The sequence below is a fragment of the Colletotrichum tamarilloi genome (genome assembly GCF_030869305.1).
Source record: "Colletotrichum tamarilloi strain Tom-12 chromosome Unknown Scaffold_66.1, whole genome shotgun sequence".
Taxonomy (NCBI): domain Eukaryota; kingdom Fungi; phylum Ascomycota; class Sordariomycetes; order Glomerellales; family Glomerellaceae; genus Colletotrichum; species Colletotrichum tamarilloi.
The window spans coordinates 83,763-102,746 of NW_026849448.1; the positions used below are offsets into that span (position 1 = coordinate 83,763).

Genomic DNA, 18,984 nt, shown 5'->3' on the forward strand with positions numbered 1-18,984 from the left:
TGCGGTGAGCTGTAACAGCAGTAGGATTGCCATAATGTCATGGATGAGGATGAGGAAGAGGGAGGATCAGGGGAAAGGTTATGAGAAAGGAGGAGAGATAGATATAACCTCCATGCTCCTCCCGCCCAGAGTCTTGTGTTCCGTCTTATCCAGCATCCTAAGCCTTCATAAACAGAAGCACCCACACCACCATCCACACTCTACAACCTTATAGGCGAAAACAAGCCTTTCGCCAAATCATCCTAGCAAATTATATTCCTTCCATCACAAAACCTCTATATTCTCAAAATGCCATTCTTCGGAGGCGGCCGTCGCGAACCCTCTCCCGAACCAGTTCGGGAGCTGACCCCACCACCCTCAGAGCCCCGCCGCACCGGCTTCTTTGGCTCTCGCCGGGACCCTTCCCCGGAGCCAGTCCACCACCAACCCGTCGCCGAGCCCGCGCCCCGCAAGCACGGCCTCTTCGGCTCCTCTCGCCGTGACCCTTCCCCCACGCCGACAGCTCGCACATCCCGCACCTCCGCGACCTCCCACTCCTCTTTGTCGTCAACTACCTACCACACCTCCCCTGATGGCCACCACACCGGCGGAGGCGGCCTCTTCCGCCGCTCCACCGACGCGTCGTCCGGTCGCCGGGGCGGTCTCCTGCACAAGTTTGGCGGCGGAGGCGTAGAAATGGACCCCAGCATCGTGCAGGCTCGTGAGCGCGTCATGGGCGCCGAGGCGGCTGAGAAGGAGGCTGACCGCGCGCTCATGGCTGCGCGGGAGAGCGTTGCTGCTGCGAGGGCTGATGTGCGAAGGCTTGAGGAGGAGGCCAAGGAGGAGGCCAGACGGGCCAAGATCAAGCAGTACCATGCCCGCGAGGTTTCCAAGCGTGGCAAGGCTTTGGGACGTCACGGAGATTAAAGTCACGAACGTGAGTGGTGCGGTTGAGAGAAACCCAGCAGTATTTCTTTTGTATTTATGAGTTCATGATCTGTATCATGGCGAACGTCGAACAATACGGAGTTGGAAGAGCGGCACAAAAGATTTCACACGATGTATTACTACTATAACACGCATGAGCGACGGTTCGGAAACGCAAACATTACCTATATAACAAGTCGAGAAATGAACTATTTGACGAACACAAGATCAATGCTTGTGACGCAAGGATATTGATGCCGCAATTTTCATGAAAGCGTTCTTGAGGTCCTACAGAGAGCTTCGTCAAATTAGGAAGACAAAACTTGGCCGACAGGAAAAGGTCTGAGGCATGTCTGACAGTGCTGACAAGCTGACAAGACCCCTCCATGATCTGCCCGCCGTTCTCCAGTTCTCCAGTCCGACTGCAACCGGAGAATCTACTCAGCTCCGAAAGAGTCAGCACGGATCGGGGGTGTTCCCGGAACATCCCCTCGCAAATTCTCAGCCTTGACACCCGGCCGACACCACTCATTCCTCCCCTCATCCTCTGGCTCTAACCGGAGCGGACACGAGAATCTGCAGCGTCAGATTCCTTGCTGCCCTAGCGATTAGGTTCTCGGAAGTTTCTTACTCAAGGTGACGATCCGTGACGCGAAGCTTTTTAATAGATTGACCGCAACTCCGAGTCCGGTTCATTGCAAGTAAGGTGGTGGTGGTGGTGGTGGTGGTTGAGGGGTTTACTGATTTCCAAGACTTTGAGCATAGTGACAGAGTTCATTAGGGGTCATCTATCTAGTGACAACCTTTCTCGCTTGCTTGAGAATAGGCAAATGGAAAAAAAGGCCAGAACCCAATTGACTGCTGCTGCTGAGCTTTCATCCGAGATTTCTAGTACCCTGATCCAATACCTCATGCCATCCACCTGCCACCTGCTGAGCACGCCGTTCCTCCGGCCGTGCTGTCCTTCTGCGGATGCGCTGAAGACCGAAAGCGACAAAGGGAATGAAACCTGATCCTCCAACCCTGTATGTGCATTGTGAAGTGAAACGGGTATTTACATTTTTGGCTCAAAAGTGGTCAGTGCCCAAAGGTATCAAGAACTCATGTCGGCGACACAATCCGTAGATAGCCGCCGAAGTGAAAGGGAAAAAGGTCGCGTCTGCCCAAGGAGCTGGGCGGGCTGTAATAAAAGACATAGGTTAAAGGCCGAGATGCAAGTCGAGGTTGGAAGGTCCAATCCGTAGGAACGCCGACGCCTTCCAAGTGCCAAACACTGAAAAAATGGAATTCGAATCCGTCCGAAACAAGGGCCGCTCGTTTGATCGTGGTCGTAAGAAGATGAAGAACGATCATGGCAAGAAATGGATGCACCACGGTGTTGTTTCTCACATAATGATGCACTGAGACTCTTCGCGATCCTTCTTGACACTGAGGGCGACGCGAGCGGCCTCGGTGAAGGCCTCGTTGACACCGCGGTTGCGCATGGCAGAGCACTCGAGGTAGCGGAGGGCATTGATGCGGCGAGCGACCTCCAAACCCTGCTCGTAAGAGATCATGGGACGCTTCTCTCGCTGCTGGCCCTCGGCGGCCTCCTCCTCCTCATTATCGGCCTCGCGGAGATCGCACTTGAGGGCGACGAGAACCAACTTCACGCCGGGACAGTTGTCGGCGATCTCTCCAACCCACTTGCTCTCGACGTTCTCGAGGGAGTCCTTGCTGTCGACGCTGTAGCAGAGCATGATGAGGTCGGTATCGTCTGCGCCTAATTAGCAAGCGACTTCTTAATTCACCCAATATTAGAATCCCGTACCGTAAGACAAGCTGCGGAGTCGGTCGAACTCTTCCTGGCCAGCGGTATCCCAGAGGGAAAGCTCGATGTGGACACTGTCGACGAAGATGTCTAGCAATCTCAGGTCAGTTTTCAAATCGGCAGAGGGAGGATCGCGACGGAGGCATCTTCCGACTTGCCGCCTTTCGCTGGGAATCGAGGCATCGTACCATGGACGTAGTTCTCGAATACAGTGGGCTCGTAGACGGTCGGGAAGTAGCTGGGTCAAGTCAGCAAGAGATGCGCAATTGGAAACCCGGAAAAGGCCGGGCCCTAAGGCTTAAGGGTTGAAGGAGATAGTATTGGCATTACCCTCTGGTAAAGACGTTCAACAACGATGTCTTGCCGCACGCGCCATCGCCACTGCAGGTCGCAAGTCAATTAGCCAAACACTCCCAATCGCAGCCACCAAGAAGGCAACACAAAGAGAAGGTCGAGGAGATCTCACAGGAGGACCAGCTTGCGCTGGACGGTCTTGTTACCACCGCACAAAGGCATACTGGGTGATCTGAAGGAGGTGGATTCGGTCGGGTTGTAGGAAGTCGGTTAGGGAGGGTTGATCGAGGTGAGGCGAGTCGGTGCGGTGCTGTACGAGATCGGTTTGCTTGGTTGTTTGTGGAAAGCAGAAAAGGATGCAGTCGGCCAGTAGGAGGAATCTGGGGGGAGAGTTCGTGGTTCGTCGGTCGATCAGCAAGGGGAAGGTACCAGAGATGGTTCTGGGTTGTTGTTTGGAGGTGGGTTGGCACGGCTGGTTGGTGCGCGAGGTGGTGGTGAAAGGAAACGGACAAAGAAAGGCCGATGGACTTTGGGGTAACTGCCACTGGAAGTGGAAGGGAGGTAAATTGATGGTAACGCAGGAAGGAAGGCACGGTACGGTGCGGTCCAGGTGCAGGTGCAGGAATAATGGAAGGGAACGGTGGGGAACAAAAAGAGCAAGGAAGGTCCAAGGCCCAGTGCTCTTTCCGTAGATGCAGTGCAACAGTGCCTCTTTTCGCTGGAGAGGAAAGTGCCAGGCAAAGCGGAGTGGCTTGGGGGATGGCTGTGACTGTGATGTGAGGCAGAGGAAAGGCAGGCGCAGAGCAGGCAGATAAGAAGAAACAGATGGGAGAGAGAGGCAGGCACTGGAGACCAAAATGAGGTAAAAGGTGCAAGTGTGAATTTGGGGTGAGCAAAAGATGCAGGAGCGGGAAATTGAAATTGGGTTGGAAGAAGGTGCGCTGCTCAATTGGCTGAGGTCATTTCAGAGGGCCACTCAATGGAGTAGAAAAGAGCAATAGCGGACAGGGTTAGGCACCTCTTGCCGGGGTGAGCCTAGGAGGAAAGGAGACGGAGGAACACAACACTCATTGCCTTTTTGGCGCTGGGCTGGAAATGGACTTTTGGGGACCTGAGGAAGGAAGCCACCCAGCTGGATAAGGTAGGGACAGGCAGGAGCCACTGGGACTTTGAAGATGGGCACCTTCCCAAGCTGTTACCTAAGAAACCTTTTGCTCTGTGTGGGAAAAACATTGATATACTATCATCATCATCATCTTCTTCTTCTTCTTCTTCTTCTTCTTCTTCTTCTTCTTCTTCCATGGTGATACACTTCAGCACCAGCCAGACCAGAGCAGAAAAGGGGACCAGCGCAGGGAGGCTGCGTGATTGCGTACTCCGTCACTCGTCGTCACTCAGTAGACTTGGACGAATCCACAAGGACCGGAATGGCGAACCTCATGAATGTCACTGACTGAGCGCCTCCACCGAGCTACGGAGGCCCCTCTACCAAAGAATGCCCTGAGCACACATACGGACACTCTACGGATACCTACCTGTCCAACTTGACACGCTTGCTCCGTTATCGACCAGGAGACCAATCACTTGGGCTGCGACTCCAGTTTGCAGCGTACGGATATCTACTTCTGCCTCCGAAAGTGTACGAAGACGCTAAAATATCCGTAGATGCGAACTGGGAAGAAACAACTTGAACGAGTGGAGACTTCCCCGCCACACAATTGCGCGCATCTGCACCCACTATCGAGCTGCAGACATGTCACGACAGGGAAATCAGATTGAACTGCGCGAGAAAAGAAAAGAAAATCCCTCCCAATAAGCCATTAGTTGTCCTTCGTCCCGAACGTACCCGCAACCTCCAACAAAGTCATGAAATATCCCTCTCACAAATCACCAGGATGGACGCCATGAAGATGAAGAGGCTCGGGGCATGGGCCAGTGCGCGTCCAATGTGAGCTGAGCTGAGGCCGACTATGAGGTCTCGCCAAAACGGCATCATTGATCCAATGCTTTTCCAGCTTAGCCTTTTGGCTTTTCTCCCCCCCCCCCCCCTGCCACAACATGGCCGAGTGGCGCTTGAGGGCCCCCGGAACCCCTCAACTCGAGTCCCGTCAAGGCCGTTCTTGGTAAGACAGCTGAGCGGAATGGGGCAGACAAGGTCAACGAGGGGCACCAGATACTCACGTATAGGAAGGCATCGAGGGCTATCTGGTACAAGAGAGTGTTCGGTACTGGACGCCAGAAACCTCCGCCAGAACTCGGTTGCGCTGTAAGCCGAGTCCACCTTATCTTCCGCTCTTTCGCCCGGCTGCGGCACCTTTCGAGAACGCCAGTCATACACGATTCATCGTCAAATCCCCCGACCTCTATCCACACAAACCTTGTACCTCCGTCTCACTCACAGACGAATATGCAGCTCCAATGTATGCTGAAGCCATCACGATATACTGGCCAAAATTTGAAGTGAGAATACGCAATCCTCTGGTTTCACCTCATAAATCCCGCCGCTCAACCTCTACTTGTCGTGGGCTGTACGACTCGCTGCGCCGCTCACTCATCCCACCCATCGTCATTCGATAGTCCACACTGCAACGAACCAAGGAAGGAAATCCGATATCCACCTCTGTTAAAACAAACGCTCTCCACTACTCAAACAAAAAAAAAAACTCCATCGCTAGCCAAGGAAGCACCGCGCCTTGTGGCAGACTCATCCCAGCGACACTCCCGCCGCAAAGCGCCGGAGCTCGACTCGCTGGAAGCCCCGAGAGCGGCGCCTGTTTTTCGGATCGAGGGACATGGGCGAATCCACCACACCATTCACCCTAAAGGCAAAAGGCCCGGGCCCGTGGTTACTCCGTGCGAAGTGAAGGTCTTTGGGTCCTAGGTATTCGGTTCGATTGTCCTCGTTATTCCCTTAAGGTACCTTATTCAGCAGCGCTGCGAGAACCCTCAGTTGACTGCAGTGTCTGAAGGCATTCCGGGATCATATTCTGCCCCTCTTTGCAGCTCATCAACACCCCTCATTACCCCTCATCACTCCATGACCTTCCCCATCAGTGAGGCAAAGGCAGCTGGCATCGTCAGCCTCACTGACAACGCAACCCTTGCGCAACGGAACATTGAGGCACAGCCAAGAATCGTGACGCATCATCACCCCTTCGCCAAGCACCCGTTCGCCGCTCCATTGTGCTTCGGATCCTCAACCCCCCTTGTTGCGCCCGACGACGCCTCCCGCACCCAGTCCGAGTGCCGTTCCCCCGGATACCCCACTGTCAGTGCTCACTCGCTGTTTCTCACAAGGTCTTATGTAAGATTGCGTGCCACCGTATCGTGAAGTATACGATTATTGTTCAATTTTTCTACTTGTTCGTTACACGGCAACGTTCGTCACCGTGTCTTGGGTATCCATTACAGCGTTCCATCACCCTGTGTGCAGCCTGCAACATGCCTCGCATTCTAGAATCCATCCATGACGTGCAGTCGGCGGCACTAAAGCTTTCATCCCTTTCTTGCGCCGAATCCATGGACACGCTTAAGCACGTCCTCCCTCCCTTCCGTCTTCCGGCAGCGTCCCATCCCGACTTCGCTCCCGCCGGGCCCGACCATGCATAGGCGATCGATGGCTACTGCGACCCAGCTCCGTTCTGTCGGCTCGCACGGCGCCCGCTCTTTGGCGCTCAACCTTTGCCCCGCGAATCCTCAACCTCCGCTTCAGGTTTGCCCCGCAAGCTGGTAGTTTGTGTGGTATTCAATTTGATTCGGCCAGGTTTCGCCGGTCCTATCGCATCCACCCCTCAGTCATCGTCTCTCTGCAGACCCTGCCTACTACGGCCCATCCTCTCCCCGAGGCTCATGTTGCCAGCCTTCCGATGCAGACTGTTCACAAATTGCCTGTCTCCAAACTTGGATAATCGTTCTCTCGCCTGATCATCGGCTTGTCGCGCGGCGTTCTCCCGTTCTTCAAGCGCAGCCAGTCGGCGCTCCCGATCTGTGTCGAGATCTGAAGCGGCTGCCTGCATCGCCGCCAACTTGCGAGCCCTTGCCTCCTCAGCGCCCTTGTCATCGACCTCTTTGCCGCTACTGGATCCATTGGTACGGGCGGCAGGTCGTCTGTCAGGCCCTTGCCGATGATTATCGTTGTTTCGGCGACCCCGGGAAACTGAAGCCTCTCCGTCCCGGTCGCCGCGCCTGTCGTGACTTCGTGGCGATCTCTCCCGTGGCCTGACGGGTCGTTCGTCCTCGGACACTGAGTCTCGGCGCCGCCGTTCGCGGTCGTCACGCCTGTCGCGTCGATCGCGTCTGTCGTAATCGTCCTTCTCGCCAGAGTCGCGTCTTCGAGGAGATCGGGATCTAGAAGTGCGTCTGCGCTGGTGGTGCCTGTCTTCTGAATCGCTGCGTCGACGCCGCCTTTCAGAGCGCTCTGCATCGTCATGGTCGTCTCTCCGACGGCGCGGGCTTCGTGACCTTGAATAAGATCGCCGCCTCTTGCGGTGTCTTTCCCGATCGTCGTCGTCATTCCGATGCCTGTGGTGCCTTCTCTTGTGCCGCTCCTCCTTTCCTTTCGACTTTGATTTATCGTCTGCCATACCCATGGATGCAAGTAACTGCCGACGCTTGATGGGATCATTCATCATGGCTTCGTAGGCGGCCTGCTCCTGTCGCTTGATGGCAAGCAGGGGGTCTTCTCGAACTTTGGCTGCTGTGTCGCGTGCGGTGTTGGCCGTCTGTAGGGCCATGAAACTCTCCTGCCCGGCTTGCTTCTCCAAGTTCTTGTGTTCCGTTCCCTTGAGCAAGTTGTCGATGCGGCGCTTGCCTAAGAGGTAGCTCTCGCGCTCCTCGGTCGTGCCGGTCTGTCCATCGGTAGGTCCGCTGTAAAGAAACTCGACGCGGTCGACTCGTTTGGTGTGCCCTGCAGCCTCGAGCTTCTTCTGGAGTTCTTCGCGCTCGCGCTCTTCCTTGAGCTCGTTGATGCGCTGCTGTGTCTTCTTGCGCTCATCGAGGGCTTTGCGTTCCTCTTCCCAGACCTTGGCCTGGTTCTTGATGAGAGAAGGGTGGAAACTCTTCTTCAAGTTGAGATCGCCACCCATCTTGCCGACTGCTTAGTCGAGTATACTGGAGTATTCGTCGACAATTGTTAGAGAATGGGCCAAGCCGGAAAGTGAGTCGCGTGGAAATCTGTTGGAGATGTAGGTTGTTGGGAGAGATGGAGGTTGAAACTAGGCAGATGAAAGTCAAAAGGCTGGCACGGCTGGGTTCGAGTCAAAAAAGCCATGGAAGCCAAAAGTCGCCTCCGTTCATGTGGCCAGTGCGCAATCAGAGGCCGTTGGTGGGTCTGCCAATCGATAAGCTCCCCCCGCCTTCCATTCATTGTCCACCACAGCTGCACCTGCCTGGAACTGCCCTGCTCATTGTCAATCAGCCTTACTACCTTCACGTTCAATTTCCAACGACGAACAAACCTACAAATTCTTCCACCACACCTTTTCCTATAGCTATTCTCCAGTCCAGTCACCAAAGCGCACTCCTTGCGATCGCCTTCTCGTGAATACTCCACAATCCCCTCACGCAGTCAAGATGTCTGACGACGAGGACTTCATGCAGGAGTCTGATGAGGAGCAGTGAGCTTCCCCCAGATGGGCCTGTTAGCTATGGGTTTTGTAGCAGGAACCGCCGAGACTGACTAGGCGCAGGTACGACTTTGAGTACGAGGAAGACGACGATGAGGACTCCGGAGATGTCGGCATCGAGAACAAATACTACAATGCGAAGCAACTTAAGCTTACCGATCCCGAGGATGCTATTGCCGAATTCTTGGGCATACCACCGTTAGAGGAGGAAAAGGGCGAATGGGGCTTCAAAGGCTTGAAACAAGCCATCAAACTCGAGTTCAAGCTGGGACAGTATGAGAAGGTACAACCAATCTAAACTTCCTGAAGAAAGTCCTGCTACCAATAGAAGGGAAATACTGATTTCGGAACCAGGCGACGGAACATTATGCCGAGTTGTTGACCTACGTCAAGTCGGCCGTGACAAGAAATTACTCCGAGAAGTCGATCAATAACATGCTGGACTACATTGAGAAGGGATCAGACAGCCCCAAGGCCGTGGCGTGCGTCGAGAAGTTCTACTCGCTCACACTCGAGAGCTTCCAGAGCACAAACAACGAGAGGCTATGGCTGAAGACGAACATCAAGCTGGCCAAACTCCTCCTCGACCGCAAGGACTACAACACGGTCACTAAGAAGCTGAGGGACCTCCATAAGGCTTGTCAGAAGGAAGACGGCAGTGACGATCCCAGCAAGGGCACATATTCTATGGAGATATACGCCCTCGAGATCCAGATGCACGCCGAGACCAAGAACAACAAGCAGCTGAAGAGACTCTACCAGCGCGCCCTCAAGGTCCGGTCCGCTGTACCTCACCCCAAAATCATGGGCATCATTCGCGAATGCGGTGGCAAGATGCACATGAGCGAGGAGAACTGGGCCGAAGCCCAGACGGACTTCTTCGAATCCTTCCGCAACTACGATGAGGCCGGCTCGCTCCAGCGAATTCAGGTGCTCAAGTACCTACTTCTTACGACTATGCTTGTCAAGTCTACCATCAACCCGTTCGACTCGCAGGAGACCAAGCCGTACAAGCAGGATCCCCGAATCACTGCCATGACCGACTTGGTGGACGCGTACCAGCGTGACGACGTCCACGCCTACGAAAATGTCCTGCAGAAGAACCAAGACATTCTAGCCGACCCATTCATCGCTGAGAACATTGACGAAGTCACGCGCAACATGAGGACGAAGGGCGTCCTGAAGCTGATTGCACCGTACACACGAATGAAGCTGTCATGGATCGCGAAGCAACTAAAGATCTCAGAGCCCGAAGTTCAAGACATCCTCGGTTTCCTCATTGTTGACGGCAAGATCCAGGGCAAGATTGACCAGCAAGCCGGCACTCTCGAGATTCAATCGGACGCGGACAGCGATCGTACCAAGGCTTTGTACGAACTGACGCAATCTGTCTCGAATTTGTACACTACCATGTTCAAGGAGGGCGAAGGCTTCCGATCTACCGAGTTCCCTACCGATGAGCAGACCATGGAGATGATGGGCGGCGGTATGACCCCAAGAGGCGGCGGTCGTGGACAGCCGCGGGGCGTCGGACGGAAGGGTAAGGGCGTGGTGCCGTCAATGTGGACATGAGAAGCATGAGTATACGCGCATGCCGCTTGATTACAGCGGGAGATGAGCATAGCAGGTAAAGCTTACGACTGGCCATTGCACCATAGCTGCTCGGTCAGCTACGTCACAGCAGGGACGGGGACGGAAGTGCTCAGACGAAGAAGGAAGACGATGCCATGGCGGCCTCAACAAGCATAGGAAAGGAGTAGAGGCGTTGTCAAAGTAGCTCATCAGGCCATGACAAGATACCAAAAACCATGCAATCAACATTATTAGTCAGAAAGGAAGGATATATGCTTCATCAAACACCTCAAGTAGCACGTCGAACAACCGACGCAAAGTATGGATGTAGGCAAACCCGTGGACAAATACGGTTCAAAGGCAGCTTCCCGCTGCGGGTGGCTCAATTCAAAGAGCTTCCAAGATCTCGTGGAACGCTGGTGACGGGATACGAGGCCGAGGGAGCAGGAGGCGATGAAGGAGGCTAAGCGTGGGATAAGTTATCACGTCGCACCACGACGACGCGAGGGATCAAGAGGAATTGACTCCTTGGCTAGGAGAGGTATAGGTCCTCTCGTGCATCTCAATAGAGGACAACACTAGCACACTAGATACGTATGTTGATTCATCACCTCTTCGGACTCGTAGATCCCGTGGAGGCAACCAAAGAAACCGAAAATACGAAGAGCCGGACACGCCTAAGGAATCTCCCAATTCGATGTCCCTCAACGCTAGTAGACTACGCGATGGTGTTTTTCGCCATGGTGTTTTTGCGACGATCCAATCCAGACCTCGGATCTATCATCCAGCCTTTGGGCTTCGTTCCGGAATCTGAGTTCCGGAAATCTCATTTGTCCATAGGAACCGGAATACGACCATCAATCTCCCCCGCGACACAATGGAGGGGCATCGAGCTGACCAAACAGCAGGGGAAAAAAGAGTTTGGACACGCAGACGATAGACTGGTGATCAACTTATTTGGCTCTCACTCGACACCGCCATCACCGTCCCAATTCGCAAATCAATAGGCCGAAAAGGCGCCTGACCGATCGATGCAGCGGCAGTTTGTCTTGTTGGCCGCGGCGCAGTCCCCCAAACGAGACGCAGACGAGATGAATCTGGCCCTGTCTTGTGTGGTAACCACCACCAACCTTTATCGATTTTCCCGTCTTCAGACCTTCACCTTGCAGCAACGATGTGTTGGTGCTCAGCTCAGCTCGCTTGCTTGATTTGCATGGCCCACGTCGTTGCTCTCGACGTAGTTTGACTGACAGTTTGCAATTTACCCAGCCAGACATGGGCGCAGCAGCAAGATGGGGGGGGGGGAGGGACACCGCGGAGACTGAAGGCAGTGAGCCGAGCCAGAACGCGAAGCAAATGGAAGAAAAGAAAAAATTCTGCACCACCATCACCCACAAGTCTCCATCGCTCACCCCGTACTCTTCGGCGTCGTGTCCGTAGCCGTCAAACGATACGACACGATGCTGGCGCGGGATTGTCCCGATGGTTCCTGGCAGCGTCGCATAAGGTAGAGAGAGACAGTGGACCCGGAAAGTTTTAGTCGCCTTTGCCCTGGTTCGTCAAGGTAACTTCAACTGCAAGTCTGATGAACATTTTGCCCACAGACTTCGCTTCCCGTGATGTGCTTTATTTTATCGCGGCACGGAGTATTTGCCTTAGCCTTTGGAGTAACATCTCCAACAACATCGAACCATCAATAACCATCCCACTTGCAGATCACACTTGGGCTGGTATTATGCAGTCGAGTTTCATCCCCGGCCCGTCTGCTAGATGCATAGATGGTGGTTCATATCGTCTCCAAAATACCACTGTTCAGGTTGCGTCGCCTTGCGTCTAGTTCGGACGTTGACCACTACCCGTAGATTCAGTGGTGGTGATTGACCAGGCGTAGCTTCTGCTCCGGAATCTAGATCTTTCACACTACACAGCATGAAGACGCTTTTTCAACCTTCTTCCTTCTGCTTCGTTTCTGTGAGGCCAGTCCAATGATCGTGATCCGCCATCATGGCAGATCGCCATCGCCTCCCTGCGAATGGAGACCTGGCCTAAGGGGAAGCCAATTAAATGACCTTCATTATGCGTCCTTCCGTGGCCACCACCATCCTGCGTACTGTAAGTACATCACACCTTCGCGGGCTCGCGAGTAATGGGGGGAAAAAAGCCCAGGCGTAGCAGGGCGATTGACGAGCCGCTTCATCCACTCAAATGCTCAAACGACACCTGCATAAGCCGCGACAAGGGCGAATCTGTGGTGCGCCACGCAGGCGGCAGGTGGGCTGCAGAGAAGCGAACGAGCGAGTGGTCTGCTTTTGTTCTCCGCCTCTGTCTCTCCTCCTGCTCCTCTTTCTCCTCTTTCTCTCGGCCGATTACTGGGCGAATGCAGAGTGGAATCCGTGATGGAGTTGGCGGGCAAATCTGGCTCAAACATCGGAGAAGCCTGCGTGTTAACGAACCAAAGCCTACTTTCGATGATTGGATGTTCCATTCAGCGAATACAAGAGACGAGAAGGCCATGGAGTGAGCAGATAGAGGAATCCGTGGTAGGTACTGAGCAGATTCACGGCCAGAGCAGTCAAGACTCAAGCGGAGGGAAGCTGATGTGACATGTTTAGCAAGTGTGTGTTTGTCTGCATTATGGATGCTTGCATGCCGAGAGTGTAATTAAATTTGCTTTGTGCCTCAGACTTCGCCTCAATACATGACGGATATCGATACCGCGTACTAGTACAGTCGATGACCCAAGCGAATGACTACACGTCCGCGATGATCAAGACTTGGGGGCACGGGGGTCGAGGTGTTGTAAAATATTCTGCTCATGGCAAACGTGTCTCTCTCGCATGGTGCCATGGAAGATCTGACAGAATTTGAATTCGCGGGGATGTTTGAGCCGAGCTTGGCTGGAGAGATGCGCCACGAGCATGTTTCTGCAGCTTGCCGCAACACTCACTGGCCCTCATTGGCGGTTGAGAGCAGGAAGCGTGTTGTACAATGACGATGGCGATTTTGTCAGGCACAACTGCAGTTATAAAGAACGATTGCAGCTGATTGTTGGAGATTACGCCGTAAACCATGTCGATTTGTGGCTATCCGTATCCCGTATGCGCCGAACATCTCACTCCCTGTCGTGCTTGTTTGCCTTCCCGCCGCTCTGGGGTAGACTAGACAGGTTGATCAACGCAGGCATGGCTCATCGAAGACGGAGCCGTCCAGTAAAGTACGAATGAGCGACATGGTCAAAGGCATATGTCCACATCGATGAGATTTCAATTTTGACGTTGGCTCGGTCGTGGACCTTGATCAAAGGATGAGGCGATAATAGCGGGCTCCGTCTACCATTGAACAAGCGATCATCCTCTACATGCGCACGCAGGGGTCAGAATTTTCTGAAGGATGAGCTGTCATATCGCCAAGGCCGGTGGTTATTTTGGAGGCCCTTTGTCGGGAAAGGGCAGAGGAGTATTTCGTGCAGTCCCAGGTGCGTATCTGCATGGCAAGCTCCCGAGACTGGGAGTATTCAAGGGGACCAAGAGGAAGACCGCAGAGATAGCGGATATACGGAGTAGCCATACTGCCTCAGTGCCGACGCCATCAACCATTCATTCGTATCTCCCACTGCTCAGGATCAGGTCCGAAGGACTCCGTAGAAGACTTGTAATGCATCTGTCATTCTTCGCGCCTGTGGAGACGGGACGGAGCGAACGTGGGACGGGACGGGGTCTAAGTGGGCGGAAACGTAGCCGATGCGACGCTGCTGGCGATTGAACGTTGTTGGCATAGCTCGCTCACGATATGCTCGGCGGCCCAGCTAATGTCTCCAGACTCAGAGCTCCGAATGGGCCTCCTTTGGAAAAGGAGACATCCCAAACATCGTCTTTCACGGAGTGTTGTTGGTGGCATCGGATACCGCAGTGCCCGGCCTAGACGATTCCCCTTCATCTTGCAATCGATCCACATCTTCTTCACATGCCCTTGACTTTCTGCCGATGATCGAGCAGTGGACGAGGCCCGGTCAAGATGCTGTGCTATTCGTAGTCTCCTGTTTCCTCAACCATACAGACTAAGACGAATCTGCGATAGCGTCAGAGGAATACCAGGGGCATAGGGCTTGGGGCAGCAACGTTGTTATCTTGGTCTAGTCTGCAGAGTGCCAGAGTGCAACCAGTCTCTCTTGAAAAGTCCGTAAGGAGCGCTGCCAGTTAGTCACCCATGCTCCTCCTCCTCCTCCTGCCGAGAAGGTGCTGGAACCGGCTCTTTTGTTGGTATTCCAAAAGCCGGGATCAAATTGTTTCCTCTCATCTGGGAGGCTCTCATCTGTTGTCTTGCCTGCCGACGCTGTTTATCGCCCATTCTTTCTTTACCTCTTCCCTATGTTATGTGGAGAACCCTGCAGAAAGCCGTGCAGAGCGAACGAGATTCTTACTCTGTTTCCAAACGCAAGACATGTAAGAAGATGTATCGGATCTCCATGGCCGCCTCTGCCTTGCTCCGCCTGGTACGAGACTGGTGTGCCTGGCCCATTTGGTACAATGAGCTTAATGGAGCAAGAGAAGAAGAAGAGACTGGTTCAAGCAATCTGCAAAGGTCGGTAAGGGTCCTTTGTCGCGTGCCAAGTCCTTGCGATTTTTTGGCTTCTCAGAACCGACTCGTCTTGACAGAATAAATCTCAGGAGGCTCAGAGAGTTTCTCGCTTTGCTCGGGACGTGCATTTCAAGTCTAGTCTGTCCCATATCGGAATATGTTGCGATCTGTTCCAATATCAATGTTTTTCGGTAGCAGAGGATATTGAACTCGTTTGGGTGAATGAGAAATGACCCTCGACGTGAGCCACTGATTCAAGATTGCGCCCACCGGGAAACGGGGTATGTAGATCCCTAGGTGTCCCCACGCTCCATGTTGCCACAAGACCGAATTTGCAAAGTTGACATTGTCGAGTTTGCTTTCCCCTAGACAAACCGCATTCTCCAAGTCAAGGTCGCTTGCGGAACAGGCCGTCCAGAAGCTCCACCAACCAATCTTAGCTGCATGGAAGGTGAATGGACATATCGTGGTCGTCTGGCTTTGTTGGATCATGATCAGTGACCAACATACTTCTTGACAGATGCCTGCGAAACGTGTAAGCGTGTTTGGCGATTGATTTGTCGAATCGAAAGCCATTCATCCCGATGTGTCACGGATCCCAACTATTCGGTGACCCTTGGCGTCGGCTGCGCCGCTCGTTCGCCTTGTCTCAAGCTCAAATTTGCGCAACAAAGTACCTTCCATCACCACATTACGATTATTGTTGAGTTGGTTTCGGCAAGAACATTGGCCCCTGGCGCCAGACACTAGGCGTTGCTCACAAGGTCAAATTGGTCGCGAGGCTGCTTTGGAAATCGATCACCCCCAGAGTCTCAGGGTGGAAGACGGTGCGCAACGCAGGTGCGACGAAATCCCGTATCTACGACATTGTCTTAGTTTTCGACAGGTTGGCGAAAGGCGGGATATTCACGGCAGCGTCTCCCGCAAGGGGAAGTGTAAGACATTTGCAGTTGGTTGGGGCCAAAGTACGCAGTCGGAGCTACTTGATAGTCTCTTATTTCGGCCGTTCTGACAAGCGGGCCATGGGCGGCATGTGTGGTCGGTCGATGTGGTGAGGTAAGTGATCGACAGCGTGAGATGTCGTCTCCCTGCACCACCATGGAGTCGGTGGAGATGATTTGCCATAGAACAGGAAAAATTCGATATCACGGCATCCATTTCTGACACGGGAGTCTTGGAAACCGGGCAGATACACAGTGCCCAGACGGATCTCTCGGTCCTGGTAGCCAGGGGTTTCATCAACTGCCAGTGAACTCGACTCAAGGTCTACACTCCATTTTGTTGTCAGAATGATTCGTGTCTCTTGCTTTAAGTTGAAGAGTTTGGATTTGGGCGTCCCGACCATCGCTACAAGACGGTGGTCGAGTCATTCTACTTCGTAAGATCCTCGCAAAAGCTGAGCTGCAGGTCAGGCACTACCTTAGATGGAGATCTCACAATGGTGTGTGTAATATTGCGAGGCGTTTTCAACCTATGGTCAATGCGATGCAAGACTACACCCGAAGCATGATCCAGCGTGGTGCTCACGGAACGTGTCATTGAATGTCCACCAGCCTTAGGTGATGATCCGTCCGCGGAGAGAGCTAGCTCAACATGATGTCAAAGTTGCCCGTGGAAAACGTTTGTCCGTAGTGCAGCAGCCGAGCACACCGTCGCAGCTAAAGTGTGCTCGGCAGCGGCCGCCATCGGCCGTCAGCCAGTGACTGGCTTAGTCCCTGCAAGGCAAAGTGTGGTGGGGTGTGGCGGGCTAGATTTGTAGCTTACTTTACGGATAGTGTAAGCCAGTCTCGTGGGAACTTCAGTGCTGTTAAGATAGCACGTAAGCTTCAAAACGACACCATTGGTAGGACTTTGAGTTGTTGGGGATAGTAGTTTTAGACTCTGAGCGGTCAAGATGCTGAGGTGATGGCCAATCGACGGACAGCGGCGGCCCTCGGAAACAACAGCAGAAAAAGGAAAGACCCAGCACGGCGATTTGTCTCTGACGCCACGAGGCATGTGTTGGAATGTCGTTAGCCCACAATGCTGACGCTCCTTGTGGTGGTCGTCCCGCTTTCCCTTGCGGCTCGTTGGCCGTGAGCCCAGTTCTCCTTCCAGCCTGTGATGTGCGTGTGTGCCTATGCTAAGGATCTCATGCTGGAGGTAACCGAACAAAAGGGCCAGCGAGAGAAGAAGCGAGGCGGTGGGACATGCTGTTTTCATCGTGGCAGCATTGGGATACGCTCTTGTTCAGTCACCATCTTCCCCAGGAGTCGCGCTTCTTGGACCTTTGGCTGCCAATGATCCACATAGTCGCCCATACATTTGATTGACATCCATGACAGGCGATGGCATGCTCGGCGCGTGTGGCTATCGTGAGAGACGCTGTACCTTTGTGAACGGATGCCACGATACTTATTGGGCGGAGGCACGATGGATAAGGTCGGATCGCACCACAAGCATGTGTCTGGACCATATTACATACATACTACGAGATACATGAGCTTCTGGTCACGATGGTTGTGTTTGGACGTACCTGGTATGGATAGCTTGTCACCTCGTTCGGGGGCTTGTGGAGGCCATCGCATCTTAGTCTTACCTCCCATATGATGGCGCTAAGGAGCCATCGAGGGGTGCCACGGCCCTTTGAGTGGTCTCGTCTGGCCCGCTGGATGCTGGTGATGCAGTGCGGCATGCTGATGGGAAATGCTTGTGCCAACCTGGAACCCTGTCCTAGCATGCCCGCAGCCCATCAACGTCGAGGCTTGGTCCAGTCCCTGTTGAATGTCTGTGGGATGGGCACGATGAGGGGAGGATGGGCGGGCTCGCAGTGGAATCCCCAGTCAACCTTGTCCCTTGCTAGTGGGAACGGTGAAGGACAGGGCCTATCCCCGGTACCCTCTTCCCCTAGAATGCCACCCTTGTTTGTATGTCGGCGTCTTTTTGATCTTCTTGCTTCTCCAACGGGCTCGCAGATTCGCAGGCTCGCAATGTCCATGAGGCAGGTGTGTGTTCGCTCGTTAAAGGTCAATGTGTCTCCTGCGCAAGACATAGAGGTCGGGCGCTGGGAAGGATTCGTGTTGATGTTGCTCAGGCTGTATAGGTCTTGGGCACCTCGTGAGCAGACTACTTTGTATGTAAGGAAGCACATGGTAATTACCTTGGCTTTGCAGAGGCATTGATTGTATGTGCGTGTGTGCAAATGGCGACCAGGCACGACTGTTTGTACTTGGTGGAAATAAGAAACGAGTCATCCACATGGAAGATAAGGTGGAACTCAAATAGTGTTCGCGCGCAATATTCAGAGGAACGCGAGGTGCAGATACCTAAAGGAGACACAGAGACGACGTCGAAGACGGAGACGAAGGAAGAGAGAAAGAGAAAGAGAAAAGATGAGGAGTCTCAAAGCGACAAGCCTATCTACCTTACCTTAAGGCAAATAGAGGTAGGTACCTCGGGTTATCCGTATCTTCCTCCTGTCTCCAAGGTACCCAAAGTGCCTTCCATACCTTTAGGTAAAGTGAGGCAGGTTCGTCACCACGGCAGCTTGAGGCTGAGGTTGTTCTTGCTTCTTTGATATCATCTTCAGTAACGTCACGGGGCGGACCTGCCGCGTGCTGAGAAACCGCAAAGTAAAGAGGAAAGAACATCCGATCCTAGGACCAGGTTCCTCCCCAATCTAGGTACCTCAAGGAACCTCAAGACGAGGTAAGCAGCACCTTGGCTCTGCTCTTGGGGGCAGGTTTTCCCAGAGAACTTCAGAGAACCTTCATCTCCATCTCAATGACGCATCTCCAGGTCCTTCGATTGACGTTCAGTCTGTGTTGCTTTCCAAGATTCCTTGCCTCAAGGTATCAGAAAGATGCTGCTTCATATCTTACATCGGACACTAGGCATCCCGTGTGTGTTCGAATCTGCGCAAAGAGCAAGGTACGTATCACCTCATCCAGGACATTCCCAAACTAAATTTCCCAGGTTTTTGAAAGACATGCCGCTCCCGTGGCCCCTCGTGCGGGTACGCAATATTGCCATGGCATCGTTGACCTACTTTACGACGGCACACCCGCAGCACCCTATCCATTACCTATCGACTTCCCATGTTGTACCTCTGCCCGCGACCAATCCATAGCAGACGGAGAACCCACCGACCGTCAACTGAGGGATTGTCGACCAGTCCAACAGATTGAGATGGCCAATCGACGTCCACGATTTAGGGGAAAC

General features: G+C 53.6%; 7 protein-coding genes across 7 annotated transcripts, besides 1 other annotated feature; 4 read left to right on the plus strand and 3 right to left on the minus strand.

Annotated features, from left to right (window-relative positions):
- Positions 1-288: 288 nt before the first annotated feature.
- On the plus strand, positions 289-906 carry CTAM01_11718 (uncharacterized protein; the record flags this gene model as incomplete). The annotated part of the gene is made up of 1 exon (XM_060527728.1): positions 289-906. One exon carries the CDS (start codon positions 289-291, stop codon positions 904-906), a length of 618 nt encoding a protein of 205 aa, XP_060377632.1.
- Positions 907-2,291: 1,385 nt separating this feature from the next.
- On the minus strand, positions 2,292-3,232 carry CTAM01_11719 (GTP-binding protein RHO3; the record flags this gene model as incomplete). The annotated part of the gene is made up of 5 exons (XM_060527729.1): positions 2,292-2,662; positions 2,717-2,806; positions 2,905-2,954; positions 3,047-3,097; positions 3,183-3,232. The coding sequence occupies 5 exons, from the start codon at positions 3,230-3,232 to the stop codon at positions 2,292-2,294; spliced, it is 612 nt and encodes a 203-aa protein (XP_060377633.1).
- Positions 3,233-5,417: 2,185 nt separating this feature from the next.
- Positions 5,418-5,587, plus strand: CTAM01_11720 (uncharacterized protein; the record flags this gene model as incomplete). Its single annotated transcript, XM_060527730.1, has 2 exons — positions 5,418-5,430; positions 5,472-5,587. 2 exons carry the CDS (start codon positions 5,418-5,420, stop codon positions 5,585-5,587), a joined length of 129 nt encoding a protein of 42 aa, XP_060377634.1.
- A 460-nt stretch (positions 5,588-6,047) lies between these two features.
- CTAM01_11721 (uncharacterized protein) lies at positions 6,048-6,743 on the plus strand (the record flags this gene model as incomplete). The annotated part of the gene is made up of 3 exons (XM_060527731.1): positions 6,048-6,314; positions 6,422-6,435; positions 6,545-6,743. The coding sequence occupies 3 exons, from the start codon at positions 6,048-6,050 to the stop codon at positions 6,741-6,743; spliced, it is 480 nt and encodes a 159-aa protein (XP_060377635.1).
- Positions 6,744-6,801: 58 nt separating this feature from the next.
- On the minus strand, positions 6,802-8,094 carry CTAM01_11722 (uncharacterized protein; the record flags this gene model as incomplete). Its single annotated transcript, XM_060527732.1, has 1 exon — positions 6,802-8,094. The coding sequence occupies one exon, from the start codon at positions 8,092-8,094 to the stop codon at positions 6,802-6,804; it is 1,293 nt and encodes a 430-aa protein (XP_060377636.1).
- A 487-nt stretch (positions 8,095-8,581) lies between these two features.
- CTAM01_11723 (COP9 signalosome complex subunit 2) lies at positions 8,582-10,206 on the plus strand (the record flags this gene model as incomplete). The annotated part of the gene is made up of 3 exons (XM_060527733.1): positions 8,582-8,625; positions 8,698-8,917; positions 8,989-10,206. The coding sequence occupies 3 exons, from the start codon at positions 8,582-8,584 to the stop codon at positions 10,204-10,206; spliced, it is 1,482 nt and encodes a 493-aa protein (XP_060377637.1).
- Positions 10,207-11,562: 1,356 nt separating this feature from the next.
- Positions 11,563-11,646: a sequence feature (Short protein (CTAM01_11724, KAK1487691.1) was converted to a misc_feature.).
- A 3,895-nt stretch (positions 11,647-15,541) lies between these two features.
- Positions 15,542-17,458, minus strand: CTAM01_11725 (uncharacterized protein; the record flags this gene model as incomplete). Its single annotated transcript, XM_060527734.1, has 2 exons — positions 15,542-15,643; positions 17,363-17,458. 2 exons carry the CDS (start codon positions 17,456-17,458, stop codon positions 15,542-15,544), a joined length of 198 nt encoding a protein of 65 aa, XP_060377638.1.
- Between the last annotated feature and the right edge of the window lie 1,526 nt (positions 17,459-18,984).